The 19639-nt window shown below is 40.1% G+C and overlaps 1 protein-coding gene across 4 annotated transcripts; it reads right to left on the bottom strand.

The window, feature by feature from the left end:
• Nucleotides 1–2199: 2199 nt before the first annotated feature.
• Nucleotides 2200–19399, bottom strand: LOC308126323 (triadin-like). 4 transcript variants are annotated; one of them, XM_080490620.1, is made up of 6 exons: nt 18748–19399; nt 13332–13530; nt 11491–11532; nt 5475–5525; nt 3000–3158; nt 2200–2387 (listed from the first exon to the last, which is right to left on the bottom strand). In XM_080490620.1, the coding sequence occupies exons 2-6, from the start codon at nt 13516–13518 to the stop codon at nt 2365–2367; spliced, it is 462 nt and encodes a 153-aa protein (XP_080346746.1). In that variant the 5' UTR covers nt 13519–13530; nt 18748–19399; the 3' UTR covers nt 2200–2364. The 4 variants fall into 4 exon arrangements, with proteins under 4 accessions (XP_080346746.1, XP_080346747.1, XP_080346748.1 ...); XM_080490621.1 differs by having other exon boundaries at nt 3030–3158; XM_080490622.1 differs by lacking the exon at nt 11491–11532 and having other exon boundaries at nt 18748–19390.
• Between the last annotated feature and the right edge of the window lie 240 nt (nt 19400–19639).

Below are 19639 nucleotides of genomic sequence, written 5' to 3'. Positions count from 1 at the left end.
TCAAGTGTGTGTGCGTGTGTGTGTGTGTAAGCCCCGTTATATCACTGAAATACAGGAAATATGAACACATTTAATTATTCTGAGGTCTGTGGCTATTATTAATCACTTTTATCCTTTATAGAATAAACATTAAATTTGGAGACACTTCATGTAATTAAGCTGCTTTTTTATGATTTCTATTAAAATCACGCTGATAAGCGAAAGAATGAAACAGGGGCCACACAGTGCATGCGAAAGACTGCGCTCAGCTAACTAACTACATGGTGTGAAAATATGCAAGGTATTTCCTACTATTGTAAATCTTCACATACATAGATGACTATTTTATGTCAATAAGGGTGAACTGTGCAACTCTTACTTATTCAGTCAGTTTGCCATTCGCCGTCCATATTACGCTGTAGCTTTCAGATTTGAAAACAATGGATGACTGCTGTGATAAAGAATAAATTGAATTAAATCTATGAAGTGATATATTTGCTGCAGTTAGGTAAAGAAAAGCTCCTATACCTGGAATGAAACTCAGATATTTTGGTTTTCTGTGAGGTGACAGTGTTTGCCAGAGTCCCCATTAAAAAAAAAAAAAAAAAAAAGGAAGAAAAAAAAAAAAAAAAACATGTTGTGAAAGTGGCCACGTCTGTTCTCAGATAAAAATCGTCCTGTTTTCTGCCCTACATCAATCGGGGGGTGAACAGAGAGTAACGGATGATCTATTTTAACATCTTTGCTCCAGTTTATGGAATTGCATTGTTTTTCCTCAGTGTTATAGAATTCATATCGTTCCCATTTAATCATTTGGGCCTTCACCGTATTCCTTCTGCTTCGGTTGCTAACAGTGGCTGTATTAAGCATTCATCTCGCCGCTCGGGTCTCCTGTCAGGTTTATCGTTTTTTTTTTCCTTACCTTTCTTTTTTATTATTTTTTTCCGTCTCTTTTCAGCTACACACTCTGCTACTTTTCTCTGAAATAATTTCTGGGTGTTTTCTCTCTATCTGCCTTATCATATAATTGAGCTCCTTGTTGGAGTCACTCGGTCTGACACTGGAGGGTCTTGCTGAAGGGAAGGTGGTCCTTATCTTCTCTAAGTCAGCTTCCTATTGGCACCCTTCAGGTTGTTGCTGTTACCCCGTGGCTTCCCCAGTGACTTTGGGCTTTTTAGCGACTGGTCATCTTTAACAGAAGCCATCTGCCTTGCAGATTAATGTGCATACTGGAGAGGAAAGAATGGAAACAGAAAGCAATAGAGTTTGCACCAATGTGTTTAGCTCGAAAAGTGAGTTTCTCAAAGTGTATATTTGTTGAGATATATTTCCATTCTTTGATTTATTTTTCTAGCTGCTTCATATCTGTTTTCTCCCGAATGATTCTACTGATAATCTTCTATTTTAGTATTATGGTTTAGACATATTAAGTCATGTCTGGTTCTAATATTCCTGTTTTCGCTCCTTGTTTGTGGTCGGAGTTTGTCTGGCTACCTTACTTCACCTGTCTGCACCTGCACCTTGTTAAACTGATTCTGTTTGTGTACTATATTGGCCTGAACATAAGTCTCAGCTGCATTGATCACACTCAGCTTAAATTACTCCCATTACTATTCCTGTATAGTTGATGAATTCGACCTACATTTAGCCACTTTCCCCCAGGTGATCGCTGTATCGCTCCATTTTCCAGACACAGGTTAGTGTTAACTGGATGTTTGGGATACTTTTACTTCTTCCTGGAGCCGTATGGGATTCTATTTATTGACATTTAAAAGATAGGACAAAGAAGAGCAGACAACTCTGTTTCCTCAGTTCCTGTATATAAGATTTGCTCACTTTATCAGATCTATTTCCCAGAAAAAAAACAACCTTGTCTTATAGTTGGACCATTATGGTATATAGGTGGTGTGTCCGTTTAAGCAGACATTGTTTTCAGAACGCTGCCGTGTAAACAAGAAACTTTTCTCAAGCGAAAACACGAAAGCGTTTTCACTTGAAATATTGTCGTGTAAATGCAGGCTTACACTTAAACGGTGACAGTGAAACTCATTAATTGGTCTCGTGGGGGCTCGCTGAACTTATCAATAGGTTCACACAAGGTCATTATCTACCGTGAATGTATTAGTAATTTGTCCTCATGAGATGTTGAAGGAGGCTCATTTTAAACTTCGGATATTCGAAGAATGTCGGTTGCAGAGAAAACATTTAGGAGAGAGATTTCAGTTTGGGAGTTTTTAATTCATCAAACCCACAACGGGCACGAAAAAACATTACTGGGTTGGAGTTCACATTCTGTTGCTTCACGTCCTCTCTTCAATTCCTCGACCTCTCTTTTAACCTTTCTCCAGCGCTTCATTCTTCTCATCCTCGCTTCACATCTTCTCCTCAGAGCTCCTCTGAGTGGAAAGCTGCACAACAGACAAAAGAGTTCAGGAATTTCAATTTTCCAATATATAGATATTATTGGATGTTAAATGGCACACGTGACGAAAAATAGCTCTTAAGTTCGGCTCGGTGGAAACAGGAATAATGTTTTCTTCTTGTTTATAATTTTCTGTCTGTCTGCTGTTTTGTTGGCCTTGCACCTTTTTCTTATTGAATTGACGGTTTTAATAACCCTCACAATCTTTCTGCTGCTTGCAGTCCGTCTGAATGAAAGCATCTTCGGATTGGCAAAGCTTTGTGAAACACAAGTGCAAAAGTTCAAGCTTTTAAATTCAGTTAATTAACAATATTTGCATGGAACGCTGCATCTGATAATTGAATATAGATGTTAAGATAGAAAGGTTATTCTTCTGCCTGAGGTGAATCAGAGTTTAAATGGAATTTATTGTGACTCTGTTAGTCAGTGACCACAGAAGCATTTGACAGATTCAAATCATGAATCATTTGGAGCATGTAAAGGCTTTGCCCATATGAAACTGTTAGGCAGAATGAGCTCTGTATTTAGTTAATTGATTATTGTTATTAAGCATTGCAGCCGTTCCGGGGTTAATGGGCATGAGCTGATGTTTTCTTACATGTGAGGGTTTCAGTTAGCTGGTGAATACCTTCCTCCTCCTCATCGGGGGCCACCAAGCTGGCCGCAAATGACCACAACATCTCCAGCCAATCAGAGCTCTCCGGGGCTGAGACGAGACCAGCGACTCCGGCAGGGCTTGACTTTATTGGGCGAACACCTACAAAAAGGGCAGAGGAGAATAGTAAATCGAAGTAAATCTCAATAGAAAGCCATTTTCTTGTGTTTTGACTGTGGTGTGTTGTTTTAAATCAGTGGTTTCTAACAGTTTTTTGAGCGGCAACCCTACAGATTGCTTGTAAGACTGGCTGTGGACATGGATTTGTCAAAACATTGCAGTGAAGCAAACTGCTGACACACACCAACACACAGGAGCCAAGCAGGAGCCTTCAAAGATCTTCTCTATATTATAGAAAATGTTTTATTTCAGTCTCATTTTGACAGCCTCGGAGCAGGTAAATCCTGGAGCCCATCCAGAATAAGGTTTCACACCCATGTATAGAACTACACTGTTTAAAATCATACAGCTTAGAATCATGTTGTCAATATTATTGGTGTGTGGAGCCACATGTTGTCTCGCACACAAATTGCGGAGACAACGTGTTTCTGTAGCTCCTTCTGACCCTCTTCTTGAAGCCGACTCTTTCATTCCACTCAGGTTTGATGGAACTCGTCTTTCAGCTGCAACTTTCACCTTCTTCTCATCGTATTTACTTTGACACGTCCTTGGCTCAAAATATTTGATTTCCACAGTCTCCCTAAACAATATAACCATCATCGAAGAAGAAGTGCAGTCACATCATAAACAACGGAGTGGGTAGTTTGGCTGTCGGAGAGCAGTGGTGCGAGGACGGCCAAGATCTTCGATGACATCCTAATTACACCTAAAACATATTTGATGGGCTGAAATATTTGGAGCTGGATTTAATAACCTAAACCATTCCGTTAGATCCAGAAAAGAAAAGTTTTGGTTTGTTTTAAACAGAGTCCAATATTGAGTTCTGGAAGTCTAATGCATTATATAAATTTGAAAAAGACCGCACAGATTTTCTATTTCAGCTAATTTCCCATTATCGATACAATCTTTGTTACTCCTTATGAAAGGCAGAACGAGTACTGAGAATGTCTACTGAAGTACAACTGTTGCATTGGTTAAATTGTATTTATACAATATTTAGATATTCATACAAGTACATAAACTTTTCGAAAGATTTAACTCAAATGACAAGTTACTTTGAATCAAGTCAATTTACTTGAGTGATAAATATATGTTAAGAGCTGATTTCTCAAACAAAAGCTATAAAGAATAAGTTGTGGCATTTGATCTGTGAACCAACGATGATTAGATAAATTGTGTGTTTTTATCAGAAGCAAAGTTACATTGTGTAAGTGAAATTACAATCGTGGACCCCCAGCACCATTCCTGATTATGTACCAGATCTGAAGCAGGACAGCTTGATGTTTTCTCTTTCTATGTTCATTCTTTAGGCGATACCCTGTGTTTTAGAGGCAAACTGAATTTTATTTAAAAAAAAAGAAGCTGTTTGAGAAAAGACCCCCAGTCTTTTATCAAACAGCTTCTTTTTTTTTTTTCTCCTTTAAACTTATCCCTTTAAAGGATATTCTTGGAGAGACACTGTGAGCAATCACCTTGCAAACTTCTCCTTAAAAATTTCTGTATCGCTGTCGGACGTTCCAAAAGCTGCATGTGGTACAGTTAAACACAGCCGTTACATGAAACTTTAAAGGTCAGCTTGTACTGTGCTATACTTTTTTCTTCACTCCGCCGACCCTCATGCAGAGTGGATTGGCGATAAGCCCTTGGACTTTTCACCTGCGAATAACGTCAGCAACTGTTGTCACAATAACGTCAGCCTACTGAGAGTTGCTCCATAGCCTTCACGCAGACCAATTATCTGGCGTCTCATCACCTCACAACCATTTTATTGCTTTATTACCATCTTTCTGTGTTTGTCGAGAGTGAGGCGCACGTTGACATCAAACAACACAGCGGATACTTCCTTCCATTTAAATTGGCTGAATGACTGATTATAAGACTCAAGATGGAGACAGTCGCCTTGAATCGCTCTGCAGTCCACTTATTAATCACTTTCATGAGGTATCCATCATTCTGACAATTTGCCGAAGTAATCAAGCTCCTCCATTGAAAACTTTCTGCTCTTTTCATGAAGAACTCTGCTTTGTTTCAGTAAAAGGCGCGAGGGTGCCAACTCACGGTCACATGGGCATTCACAGATATGTACCATATAAATAAAAAGCATGTGTAGGTGTTATTTTCTTCACCCCATGTGGCTTTCTGAGCTCCTGCACTCTGATATTGTTCATTATATTAGTGTAAGACTCTGTTTGTTCACAGCAGGTTGCCACCGAGAGCAATACAGCATAATATTAGATTATTTAAATTTTTGTACGAGGGAGTGAATGTGAATGTGATAGCTTAGAAGTCTCTGCTTGCCTCTAGCCTTCAAACCTCTCCTGGCAATGGCAGGAGGAGGAGGAGGGAGACCTGAGAGGGAGAGAGACACACAAACATGACATTAACAGAAAGAGCGAGGATGTGAAGTAGCTATATACAGGGTGCTGAGGGAGGGGGGGGAAAAAAGGGCGAACAATAGAGGGGAAAAGCACATAATAGAGAGAGAGAGAGAAAGTCATGTGGGAAATACAATGATCAGCAGCCATTGTCTGAATACCAATTTCTAGTTATCAATCATTCACAGCCACAGACTAGGATTATTTGTGCTGGGTTTTTTTTTTAAAAATTTTTTGTTTACTGAAATGCAGAAAACATGATGCATAAATCCCACACACTGCATATTTGTCATGCAGACCATGATGCAGAAGACATGGCAAATGAGAAATGTGCAACTGCAGATTCAAAGCAAAACATCCCCGATGCTTTTTTTACTTGTTTATGCACCAATGACATTGTCTACATAATACAAGGTTGTGTTACTCGCTAGCATTATCCATCACAGGGAATTTTTGCAATAAGCATAATGACATAGGTTGTTTTTTTTGTTGTTATTTTTTCCAAAGGAAACCATTTAAATCAATCCTCAGGTTAAGCGGAGTATGGGTTATTAAGCAACCCTCTTCATTGGCTGTTTACCATCTGATCAAGATCTAGATTGAAATCCAACAATTAACAAGCCTAATATTGTAAATGTGTATAATGACACAAATTATGGCATTTGTAATAACTGCGCAGTGTTTTTGCAGCTGCTCTTTTTTTACTTGGGTTGGTCTAATCATTGCCACTTACACCAAAGACTAAACTGAACGTCTACCAAACAGAAGGTCAACGCTTAACTTTATGTGCCACCAGGAGTGATACTGAACTTAGTTTGAAATTGTCAAAGACTGATTACCATTTGTCTTTTGTGAATAAAAAGCCACAGTGCTGCTTTATAGTTATTAAAACTCATTGACAGATAGAGATAGATGCTATTGTATAAAAGGTCTCTATTTTTCGTAAAAGAGACTGAAAGAGACACAAAACAGAATATGTAGTACTTTTGCTTCTGTTCTGCAGATACTTTTTAAGAATTTGTTACATGCATTTTGCTCTATGCATTTAAAAAAAAAAAAAATCTTTTTGTCCTATTTATTTTGTGTTAAAACTCTTTGAATTGGTTTTGTAGTATAAAAGTTGTCATTTCAGAGCTTTTCGGTGGTTTTCTTTGTCACATATGGATGGTTTTACATATTTCCATGATTTTCGGTGTCTTGGAAGTGGCTCTTTATTTTACGTCTCTTTCCATCTTGTTTGAGTTTAGTTTCTTTTTCTGACATGTATTAAACTGTTGTATTTAGGATGTGAGGAAGGGACTCCCGAGGCCTGTACTACGAACCGTGATCAACATATCCAGGATCTCTCTCCGTTTCCTGGGTTGACTTATTCAGACACGCGTGATCCTGGTCACCGTTACTATGAAGCAGGTTATCAACACGCTGGTTAAACCCAAACCTACGTGTGCGCGTTCACATGATCGATCACACACACACATGGAGTCTACAGATTACTGAGGGAGCAGTTATTCTCTGAGAATATGAAGAATTCCTGACTTGTTAGTGCGTGACTTCGTGGGGATTATACGATATTAATTCATCAGTGATATAAACGGAGAGCACGGCACACTGATCACTCAGGTTCACTTTGTTACGGCAGAAATGTGTTGTGCTGAACTTCCTCACTGCACTTCTTTTAGATAAACGTTTTCTATCCGGTTGTTTTGAGGCTGATTTCCCCCCGTGTGAATGTGTTTTGTGTTGGAATATTAATTCATCAGTAGTTCTGCCTTCCATAAATTCATGTTTGTGCAGTTCTGTCAGGTGTGATCATTTACCTCATTGTTCCAGATCAACCCTCGTGGAGCTAAACAGTCTTGGAACAAGTCAAGAACAAAAACATCCTTCAAAACCTCAGTGACCAGGATTTATTTTATTATGTCAAAAAGATCGCGCTAAGTTAATTTCTCCTCTCCGCTCAGCTGCAGCTCAGCACTGATACCGCGCACCATCACGATCACTTAAGAACAGGCAGGTCATTTCCCAAGAGATCTGATTGGTCAGGAGGCGGAGCTCTGACCGCTTGTCGAGAGCATAAGCTGCTCGGGAGCCGGTTAGACATTCAGCGTAAGTTGCCGGGGTGATTTATCCCGTTGAGAAGTGAGCGAGCATCGTAGTACGGAAAACCCAGGGTTAATCTTTTAAGTTGTCTCGATAAGAGAAAGTCCAGCGTCGTAGTACAGGCCCCTGATATTTCAGACCTCTGTGTTGGAGTCCACGGGGCTCATTCGGTATTCCTCCTCCCATACTTTAACTTCGGTCTTTTGTTGTCATTTAACAAGTTAAGTTACTAAAAAAAAAACTATATTATACAAGTTATTCACAACTTATTGTGTTTTGACTGAAACTTTTTCATAAAACCATATTCACACGTGTGTTTTTGGTATTTTTGCAGCACTGCAACACTTTTTGAACTAATTCAATAAATAACTGAATGCAGCACCTTTATTAAGTGCAACTTGTTTCCAGTCTAATGTGTCAGATGCCGCCACTTTTAAATTCACACTCTATTTAGTGCGACTTTTCCCAGTTGTGATGCATTTAATGGTGTTGTGGTTAGTACTCCAGTCTCATGCCTGCTTATTGTCGCAGTCGTTGGCTTCAAAGTGCTAAATGCAGTGTTTTGATTTTCTCTGCGGATCTCTTTGATATTCCCTCGCCCGGGCGGAAGGTCCTTTCTGCCAGTTTCTCGCCCAGTGTGGAGGAGTTGAAAAGGGTAATGGAGCCCCACAAACAACTGATTAATGCACTGACATTTCTTTGATTGGCACACCAGACACACCGCCAGAGACGGAGACAACTCTGCCTCCTCTTTGTCTAAGTGACTTAGTCACGCAGTCTTTCGTCTGCCTCACCTTCCTCCTTCACGTTTTCTTTCTTTCCCCCCGTTCGCTCATCCTCTTTGTGTGCTCCTTAAATCTACTTCCTCTCACAACCTCACTTTTATGTTCTGATCCCCCCATCGCCACACCTCTTTACCTCTGTGCCATTGTTTCTTGGTTTTGTGAAGTTTAGCAGACACATCAATATGATAGCGCACAAAGAAGAGGACTGGAGAAAAAAACCAAAACACAGAAATGTGCAGCAGAGTGAAGAACCCAGGAGGGTCTGAAAACCCCTCAGACAAGAAGAGCATAAAGTAGTTTAAAGTGTACGTCTGAGCTGGAAAAGAAAATCAAAATTATGCTTTCTTTCTTTCTTTCCTTCTTTCTTTTGCCAAACGACAGATATTGTGAACACATGGTGTATTTTAGTTTTACAAGCCCATCAGCAATGTCTGAACTCGAAAATAAACAGCAGATTACCATCAATACATGTTTTCCATCTGTCTGAATTTAAGCACGCTCCCTCTTAAAGGAGAAACGAAAGCTTCCAGAATTACTATTGTTTCTGCCTTTCTGTCAGATGGATGAAAAACAAGGGTTTGAAAAGGTGACTAGTGAAACTCTAAATCCATTTTCTTTGTCATCTCTGCATTTTATGTAGAAGAAGTTTCTATTTGTGTGCTCCTTTTTATAGGAATCGCCTCAGGAAGTCATTGCAACGAGACTTGTTTTGTTTTTCTGTCTAAACTTGATGTCAACCCGGGACCCCACAATCAAGCTCAAGACGTAAAGCCTCAAAACTTTTTATGCGATCTATTTCTATGATATGTCGAGATATTCATGTGAGCCCCACGCCGGAATAGATTTGTTAAATTGTACAACAAATTCCTATTGAAGTCGGCTGATTGGCTGTTTTCATGAAGCAGTCGGTGACTGAAGGTCTATTTTAAGCTTGTTTGTCGCTCAGCCTCATTGTCATTGACGACCTACAGTGTCCAGAGGAAACACATGCAGTTCCAGGTTCTACATGCACGGGTGGAGAATTGTCTCTCACCAGAAAAGTCGGAGTAAAGACTCACTGCTGAGCGACAAATTACAAAAAAGTTTGGACTAAATACGAACATATGGACATACTGGAAGCAGATGCTGCTGTTTGAAGCAGCATTTAAATACATGTTTGTATTCTGTATAGGCATCCTTTATTGTGGCTACAATTTCCACCAGATATCAAACCCCTTGGGAAATTTTGAACAAGCAAGAACTCTAATCAAGGCTTGAAATTATTTTTCTCCCAATATTGCTGTGCATTTCTCCAGCCGTGTTTTAGTAAATTGCAGAGATGACGTCAGGGAGCTCTGAGTCTATTTTGGAAGCTCACGATGGCCAACCACCTTTTTGTTGTATTTTCCTTTAATTTGCCACCCATCTGTAGCTGAGAGGCTTGATAAACACAAGCTGTTTACAGCTGATAGAGGACCAACAAGACACGGAGTTTTAGTGAATAAATAAATGAATGGAGGCTTTATATCAGAGCTTTAATGCTCCGGGTAAATCAAGATTTGAAGCTGGTAGAGTCTTGTTGTACAGTCTTTATGTGCAGTTTGATATTCTCCAAATAATTAGTGATTTTAAGTGATTTACCTAAAGACTCAAAAAACACTGGCCCATTTGATGCCTGTAGATTTCAGCGTTGTGAATGGGACTTTCTGTTCAGAAGTGTGTTCATGAGCCATCGTAGTCGGGGTCTATTGGTGTCAGGGTTCATGTTGTGACTCCTGTTTGTTGTTCGATTCGGATTCTGCTTCTCGTGTCCGATTGCTGTTCCCGCCCTGATGTCTTTCACCTGTGCCTGAGTGTGTGATTGTCGTCACCCGGTGGCTTTGCTATATAATGGGCTTTCCTCTGGCTGTCAGCCCATCTGCGTTTCTGTGTCTCTGCGAGGCTGGTCCGCTGTGCTTCAGTGTTCCTGTCTCTCTGTGGCCCTTGAGGAAAACACTCCTTTGAACTTATGGGCTTTGATTTTTGGTTTCCCCTTTTTGTAATGAAATGACAGCCTTGGTTTTCAGTGTCTGGCATCTTGAGTCCACCTCTCCTGAGCCAAACATAACAATTGGTGAAAACAAATAATGTTATGAGCTGTAGAAGCCAAAATTGAAGTAGGGTTTCTGATGAAATCATGTTCCGAATATGATATATCATGTACATGAAATAATGTACTGTCCAAGAAATTAATTCCAGTAAGGTTCTACATAAATGGTTCCATCCATCTATCCAGAAAGGTTGGCGTTGGCCAACAAGTTCAAACCAGGAGCATTTTTGTTGAGACTACAGGACTAACCACTGCATCACTTCCTCCTTGACTTGTGTCATGTCAACTGTAGTTTCATTGATTTATTGATTTAAAACAAGAATAATAATAGAACTGTGTCCACTGTCCAACAATCAACAATTTGAAGTCTTGCGTTTACTATCCCAGACATACAGTATTTTTTTCATCTCTTTTATGACCTCACGACCGGTCACAAACACTTTCCCTGAACCTTCAGTGCGAATGCATTTCACTTGTATGAGAAAATAGTTTTTAAGAGTCCATTTTGAAATGTCACACAACAAAGAAAAAGTGAAAAGGTTTTCTCTCAAGGCTATTTTTTTTTCTTCTATCTGTAAATCTGGTTTAAAAAATGTTTTCTTCAGCAATGACTGACTATAGTCCAAATGCAAAATATCAAAGAATCTGCAGCAACAGGAGCGACCTACCCATTAAGACTACTTTTTATGATTGAGGCACTTTGGCTTCACTCAAACGGATGGCTTCTCGAATTGCGGCACAAGTTTAGTTTCCGAATCTTTGTAAAAGCACTTCCTTCTCAAAGACTTTTATCAGGGTGCAGCACCTGCTTGGTGCGGATTTGGCATTGATTCACGCGTTAGTATGTCGAATTCAAAGCGACATAAAGTGAAAAAAAAAAAACAGACACATGCTTCACAGAGGTCACTTCTGTTCATGCTCGACTCGCAGGCAGCGCTCTACAAGCAAGCAGTGCATCAAACTGTTGTTGTTGTTGTGGGTTTTACCAGGATATAAACACACGGGGTCGTCACAGTATGATGTGTAGTCTTTGGATGGGATGGCAGGTGATTGACAGCATGAGGATGGAGAGGAGGTGAAGGGATGGTGGGGGTGAAAAAAGGGGGAGGAAGAGAGTGAGGAGAGGAGTTAAAGATGAGCATGTTGGACGGTGTGAGGCAGGACTATCCTTCTAGAATAGTCCGAATGCATGGTGATGTGTGGTAGAAAGTGGTGATAGAGCAGATATGCGTAGAATTGATAGAAAGGTCATTATGGCAGTAAATTAACTGCACTCCGGGATATCCAGGGTGATTTATTCCCCTTTTTGTGTGGAGGCTGGATCAGTAGCAGTTTGACCTTTGTGAGTCAAGTTTATTCACTGAAGTTTATTGAGCCGGCACTGATGCGCAGTGTTACTGGTCCAAGAAGTTTCCGAAAAAGAGCAGTTCAATTTGTTAGAAAACACACAGGGGAAGGGGGAATTTTCCTGGATGATAGCCCAAGTATATCAACCAAAGTAGATAAATGTTTAGGTTTCGCTGTTTAAGTCAATCTGCTGGGTAAACTAGAGGAGACCAGTGGCTAAATTATCGATTATTAATCTATGTGCTGATATGTGCTTCCTCTTTTTTCCAGTTACTGTAGCTTAATATAAGTAGCAACACGGTATGACGGTAACAGTATGTTGATAAACTGCCACCAATTGTCCCTTCTCACCATTTTAACCTCACATGTGGTTTCCATAAAAAAAAAATCTCTGCTTCAGTCTGAATATACTGTACACACACAGTATTATTCAAAATATGACAAGAGAGAATTTTCCGGCATAGCTATTCGGTGCTGAGTAATCCTCTTACAGCTAATGTTTAATTATTGTTAACGTAGCGCTCTGATTTTCAATGTCTGTTGTATTATCTAACTGTATAAAGCCATTGTTTTCATGGATTTCTAAGCCTTACCATGGAAAGCAGTGACAAGACATGTTTACGGGTGGTGAGATATTGACTGTTACATTCACTTTTTAATCAGTGAGTAACATTGTTGTAATCTCATAGAAACTCATTTTCTGTCATCTCAGGACAATAGAGTAATTAAAGTGGGATCACAGAAAGTGCAATCACTGAAGACAATTAAGTCACAAAAGTGAGATAACAGGATGAAGAAGGGAGAGAAAACAAAGCTGCTTTCAGAGTTGCAGCAGACGGTACAGAAAAGTCCATTAAGGTCAATCTAAACCACCTTATTAAAGGAACTTTCTTATTTGCTATTTCTCGATATTGCAACAGACACAGTGACTGTTTTTACTGGTTGAGCCTTTCAATCTATTCTACGAGTGTATGAGTCAGATTTTTAGGGGAAATGAGGAGTATGTACACAGTGATTACACTTGTACATAAACTGATGGAAGTGGGAAGATGTGTGAACGTGAGGAAAAAAAACATTTCTTTAAATCATTTTCAGTATGTCCATCTGTGACGTGAGCAGGAATCACACTTTGTGTTGCCTTAAACATAATCATGATTAAAGCAACACAGACGGTAACGCATTGCGTGATTACCCACGAGCACTGGCGTAAAGTGTGAGTCCTTCATCTTGACACATGGGCAACGCTGAAAATGACCTTCATGAGAGCTAAAAAACACTTTTGAAGTCTGCTTCAAAAATGTCTGAGAGTTTCATCGAGAAATGTTTGGATGGAATGTGACTGAGATGTGAAGGATGGGTAATGCATGAGTGGACAAAAAAGGGTCAAAAACATGTGCAATAACATTTGGATTCAGATATGTGAACATTTTAATGATATTAAAATGCAAAACGTCTACTCAAAACAAAAATTACACATTACCTGCGAGTGTCTCATAATCAAGCAGATCAAACAAAACAATAGCTACTCCTGACCAGGTGATGATCAGTGCAACAACCAGCAGCCAGGCCATCGGGGAGCTAAAGGTCACGATAATATCATCCAGAAACGTCCTCTGATTAGGCTGAGATGCAGGGACTGCCTCCCTGCCGTTGCTCTGAATGCCCATTGTTGAAGAGATCTGGCGAGAGAGGAAAGGTGACAATTAAAACAATTGTTTAGCAAGCTTGTGTGCCTGTGTGTTTGTATATAAAATCCACCAATTCCAGCTGTGCAGAATGTTGTTGTTTTTTTTATACAACATGTCCTCATATATAAACACAAACAACAGGTTGACAAAGGGACCTTCCCACTCAGGTTAAAACACCACGTTGAGTCCTCAGCAGAATAAACAGAACAGGTTTGCATACTGGAGTGAACCATCAACATCACAGCTGAGTCATCTTCATTGTGGTCAGGTTACTGTGTTACGGCCCAAGTATTTTGATTTATATTTCACATAGTTCTGTGTTTGTGTTGCTTTTGTTCAATTAAGTTAAACAGCTGCTTGACATTGGCAGTAAAGGTTTGATAGGTTTTTCATGGGCACCACCCACATACCAAGCTCTGCTGCTCATCCACCAAATGCACCCTTACAAACGTGGCATAATGTAATAGGGAATTACACCAGATGTAGTGTCAGATATAATGCCCAATGAATACTAATTATATTGTAATTATGTTCTCATTATTTCTTTCACCGTTGTGCATTGTTTAGGTCTCTTTGTCTTGATCTGTTGGGTTTGTGCTGCCTGATTTTGCCTTTTAAAGTCACAAACTAGTAATGGAAATTAGGTTTCAGCTGTGAATTCAGTAAGCCTGATCTGTGCACATTCTGTATGTGCAGTCTTTGAAATTTATAAAAATACAGGCGGGTGAAGCGTTTTGCTTTTTCTCTCTCTTAACAATCAAAGGTAAATGACAGATATGAAATGTGTTCCACTATATAACTCACATGTAAGGACTCTGGTTAATCCTGTTATTTTAAATATAATGTTTTGTTTTTCCTACTTTGTTATTTGAGCTTCTTTTCTGGAGTCATTCATAGCGGTTTGACCCCTGAAATTCATTAAAAAAAAAAAAAAAAGAACGAAAACCATATATTCTGGTTCCCAGTATCCACTAACCTCAATTACCTCACATACACTGATGATGACAAGGCTCGAAGCTGCAATGCAAGACACTGAATTCTTTCAGTGTCTTGCCCAAGGACACTTCGGCGCAAGTCAGATATTGGGAATTGAACCTTGAAACCTTGGAAGGTAAGACGCTTCTCCGCCTGAGCCACAGCAGCCTAGCATGGATGTTGAAATAGCGAAAAGATAACTGGCTTCTTTAACATGGAAAACTTCACTGGGTTTTGTATGATGAGTTTTCGATGCTTTAATCAAGTCACATAAAAAAAACACATTTACAAGCCTTACGTTGCCTCCAAAACTCCAGAAAGCCTCATTCAGCTGTTTTACAAGGTAAACAACACTCCCCATGACCTTTACATGCACAGCTTTGTGACACCTCTGTAAAATTCTGAGAATACAGTGTATGTCAGCTTTCATCCATTTGCCCTTTAACTCAAATGACAGCATATTATTGCTCCAAGTGTCCTGGTAAAAACTGCATTCCAACATTTTTTTATAGGCCTCAGCTAATGATGACCTCGCCATTCAAAGTGCCAACATCAATAAATCAATGAGGTTCAAGCAGCCATGTACTGACTGTGCTTCTGAAGGGAAATGAGTACCCTGACTTCCATAGCTGATCCCTGCACCAGTAGAGACCCGGAGAAGATGTGTTTAGTTTTCTAAACAGAGCAAAGTACACGGCACAATGTTGACAGAACATTAATATTAATTCATCACTTAGGCCAGTTTACGTAACTGCATGTAAAGTATCATTTTTACTTACTTAGATGTCAGTGAGTCATTCAGGTACGATTTGTGTTTCTACGTGAGAAAAAGAACGACCGATTTGAGGAGCGAAGCAAGATGAGAGAACTGGAGACAACAGGGCGGATTACAATGCATCACACAAATCGGTGCCACAAGACAAACTACCTCTCTCAAGCAAGTTTTCTTCGTTTGTTCAGCAGCGGGGTCGTGTGCCACAACGTGATTGCGTGCCCGTGTTAGCTTGTTTGTGCTCATTATTTGGTGGTTGAGACGACTTAGGTTTGTCTGGGTGCCTCTCACAGGGCATTTCTGCAAAATATGGAGTCAAACCGACACCGGAGATTTGATTTAAGGCGAAACTGACCAATAATGAAGGATGCAAATCTCTGTACGCTCCGTGCAAGTCCGTACGAGATGTTTATAATGACAGTCAAGTCACACTCCGAGAAATATATGGTGATTTTCAGCTTTGCTGCCATTTGATATCCACTAACTACAGTGTCACAGCCATGCCCCGACTGCCCCCTAATTAAACGACATCTATGCACACAGATACCTCAACGCCTGATTCATTCCACATTATCGCTCACAATACTTCTTCTTGTGAGGTAAATCTAATCACTTGAGTAAAATTGGCTACATTAATCCTATTAGCTCGACCACACAAACTTTAAAGGAAAGCAGTTAACAAGGAAATGCAGGAGTTAATGGAAAAATATTGAAAAATAATAATACCTACCTACCTATCATGCAGTATACAGGATGGTTGTGTAATGTGAGGAATTGATGTGTTTTGATTCAGTCGCAGGTCTCGGGTTGACCTTTCTGTTGCTGCATTCGGATAACAAACGGCAAAATCAATTCAACATAATTCTACCCACACCGGCTCTAACGTCTGCGTGCGTGTGAGAGATTCAAGAAAGCTGCACATTGATCCGATGAGCAGCGGCCAGTGTGTACGTGCGATTGTAATTTCAGAAGTTGAATTGAAACTGTCTGTCTGTCTGTATGTGAGATTTAAAAAAAAAAAAAAAAAAAAAAAGAAGCTGACCATTGATCAGGCAAAGCCTTGGAAACGGTTCGTCAGGCCAACGTATTGATTCACAGTAGGTAAAACTGCCACAATGTTCCAATGACAGGAGACCGGAGTGCAGTCAACACGTCCTCCAGCAGGTGGAAAAGGAAAGGCTGCACTTTGCAATCATCCACTTCACCGTCTGCTTTCCAAACCCGCGATTACTGTAAGGCTCTACCACGTTCTCTACTTCCTGTCAGTCTGCTCACATTTTCCATTTAACATAAGTACATGTCTGTCCTCTCTTCAAAATCAGATGACCCTGCCCACCTGTCGCTACCACGAGGTGCCGAGCTGATCTTGACACACACACACACACACACACACACACACACACACACACACACACACACACACACACACACACACACACACACACACACACACACACACCAACTGCTGCTCCTCCACACAAAAGCAATGAACTCAATTCGAACAATGTGGGCGCTCGCTCCTCGATGGCGTTTGACGGCAAAAGAGAGGCGACAGCAGCTTGGTCCAAATTGTGAGTCACTGAAAGCTGTTTTGAGAGCAACAACTTTCTGACAAATATGTTCCTCCTCCTAATGGACCATTCCGTTGCCGGGCCATCCTCATTGTGAATCTAACAACACGGCGCTGTCAGGACTGCAGCTTTTCCTCAAGCACTGTGGCTCAGTTCTCAAATAGGACAGGTGAACATCATATACAGTACAAGCTTTTTGTCAATCAAAACCACCATCCATCTATTCAACCATTTTTAAAAAAAAAAAAATGTATATATCCAATTTAAGGTTTGAGCCGACAATTTGCGGAGGCGTTGTACACCATCAATCCACCACAGCTCAAACAGAGAGAAGGACTATCATGTACACTCAATTCAGAGTCAACAGTTAACCTCAAACACATGATTTTGGACCGTTAGAAGAACCTGTAACACACAGAGAAAACCTTGCTATGAGGGGAGAAGGCTCCTGTGCAGCTAAACAAAACTCTACATTGATTTGGTTTAACTTCCATAATGCAATCATGCACGAATCTAGTGCATCACGCCACATTTTCCCCAAATCAGCGGGTAGTTTTGGTTTCTAATTGTAACAAGGTTTTATAATTTATTCTTATTGTTACACTGAGCGTAAAGGTCCAATCCACCTGTTGCTGGAATCCTCAGAAGCCAAATGGGGAGGAGTTCAGATGAGCAGTACATCGTCTTAGATAAAGCTGTGCAGATCAAACTGATTGTGGATTAGAGCTGAGAATCTTTCTGCTTTTTCACACGATTCACACGAGTACTCAGATATATGTTAGGACCCATTTGAGGTATTCATGTTTAAATCCCAATGGCTGATGTAATTAGTTGTAATGCATTTTTAAACGAAAGCTCCATCTCAACCAATTACAACTGCTCGATATCTTCTGCACGGGTACATTTATACCTTTACTTGTATTTCTGGACTTTCCCCAAAACATTTCCAGAGTTTTCCCTTGTCATTCATATTTTGGCATTGTTGAATTGGTATAATATAATATAATATAAAAGATCAGCTAGATCCTCCACTACCACTGATTAAACACTGCACACAAAAGAGAGGAAATACTAACACTAACCTGATAAAAGCTTTTTTACATTTATAATCTCACCTGTGGAGCTTTTAGGTGCAGATAATCGAAATTCATCACTCACTCTTCTTGGTTACATTTAACAAATTACCTAATGGCAAAACACGACGAATGGACAAAAAGTATATTGATCAACTTAACAACAGAGTGATGCTTTTGTAATGTAGTCACAGCCAACGTGTGGATCAGGACTCCCTGACGCAACCTGAAAGATCTCCTGATGATTTAAAGAAGGAAAAGGATAGCGTATATCTTTTCTTTTGAAAATACTGGATACTTAGAACTCTTCAGGCTTTCAAGCATCATGTCCATTTAAAGATGCAAAATTCTTCAGACGTGCATATTTTATTTGGTAAAAGTGCCATGTTTCAGCTGCAGGAGGAATGTTACTGTCTGAAAAGCAGTTTTCTTACAAAATTGTGATTTTTTTAAATGTATTTCTGTCCTTTTTGCACCAAAAATCGCACTTCTACAGGCAACTTCAAGTCACTGATTAAACTCAAATGAATGTTTTTTGACTGCAGGGGGGAAAAGAAGTACTCAGACAAAACCCACACGCGTGAAGGAAGAACATGCAAAGGCCTCGCAGGAACAAATTATGAGATCTCGAAAGCAGCTAATGTCGTACAATTGGTCTTTTACTTTTTAAATTAAACGGTAAGCCCTGATTGGCAGCCAACCTTCATTGGATATTTTAAAAGACAATAATTAATCATACCTGTGGACTGTACAAAGACATACAGCATCAGATCGTTAAGGTAAAGTTCAGCTGGAGTGAAATGGATTTTTAAAGTACCTTAGTCTTTAGGGTGGCTGGATGTTCACTGATAACCTTTGGTCCTTCAAAGGCTCTGGTAATGCAGCGTTACCATGGAAACACTCATGTAACTCCTTTGTTAAATCCTTTTTGGCCCCAGTTGATTGTGAGAAAAAGATGATAAAAGGAAACACTCAAATCCGGCACCGAAAAGCACAAAACAATTGTCTTTAAGCTGGATCACAGCAGGCCTAAAAATACACTAAAACTTCCCCACAGGAGAAAATGTACAAAAATCCATCAAGCATTTCTTCTGTCTTCTTTGAAACAAACAAACAACAACAAAAAAAAAAAAAAAAACCCAGAGTTGCTCTTGAGGGTTTCTGTTTTCCTTCAAGAACTCGTTTAGGAAAGCGGGGGAGACGTGCATGGAGAAATGAGCAGGGAGAAGCAGGTCGACCCTCTGAGAGTCACCCTGCCCCCTCTGAGGGTCCAAAATAGAGACGATAGGAGGGAGGGAGGGAGGGAGGGAGGGAGGGGGGAATGGAGAGGAAGAAAACAAGGTGTAAGGAAGCAAATGATCAAAAGAAGGAAAGGAGGTAGAATGAAGTGAAAAGATAAAGGTCTTAATGTCTCTTGTGCCATGTGCCTCAGCCATACAGCTTATTAATCATGTTATAATGATGGAGGCAGCCGGGAGCGGCTAACAGCTGATATTTCATCAGTGTTTCCTCCTCCGAGAGGCCCACATCCCCCTCTCTGATTACACCTATACAGAATAGCTCGCTGCAAATAAAACTGGCGTTCATTTACAGCTGTAAATTTAATTAGACAATACTGTCACATATCCCGCTCTTGTTTATTGCATAGCTTTATTGATTCGCGGGATGTCAGGAGAGCAAACAGTTTGTTTCCTGTCCTTGACAGCAAC

The sequence above is a fragment of the Lipophrys pholis genome (assembly GCF_963383615.2).
Source record: "Lipophrys pholis genome assembly, chromosome: 21".
Taxonomy (NCBI): domain Eukaryota; kingdom Metazoa; phylum Chordata; class Actinopteri; order Blenniiformes; family Blenniidae; genus Lipophrys; species Lipophrys pholis.
The sequence above is the reverse complement of the archived record's forward strand: the minus strand, read 5'-3'. Positions and strand labels throughout refer to the sequence as shown.

Excerpts from the sequence above, each read along its gene's own strand:
- LOC308126323 (XM_080490620.1), bottom strand. The coding sequence starts at position 13,518 with ATGGGCATTCAGAGCAACGGCAGGGAGGCAGTCCCTGCATCTCAGCCT. Across the intron at positions 5,526-11,490 it reads CCCCGTGTGTTTATATCCTG|GTCTCCCTCCTCCTCCTCCT; the intron begins GTAAAACCCACA and ends TCTCCCTCTCAG. Across the intron at positions 3,159-5,474 it reads GAGAGGTTTGAAGGCTAGAG|GTGTTCGCCCAATAAAGTCA; the intron begins GCAAGCAGAGAC and ends CCCTTTTTGTAG.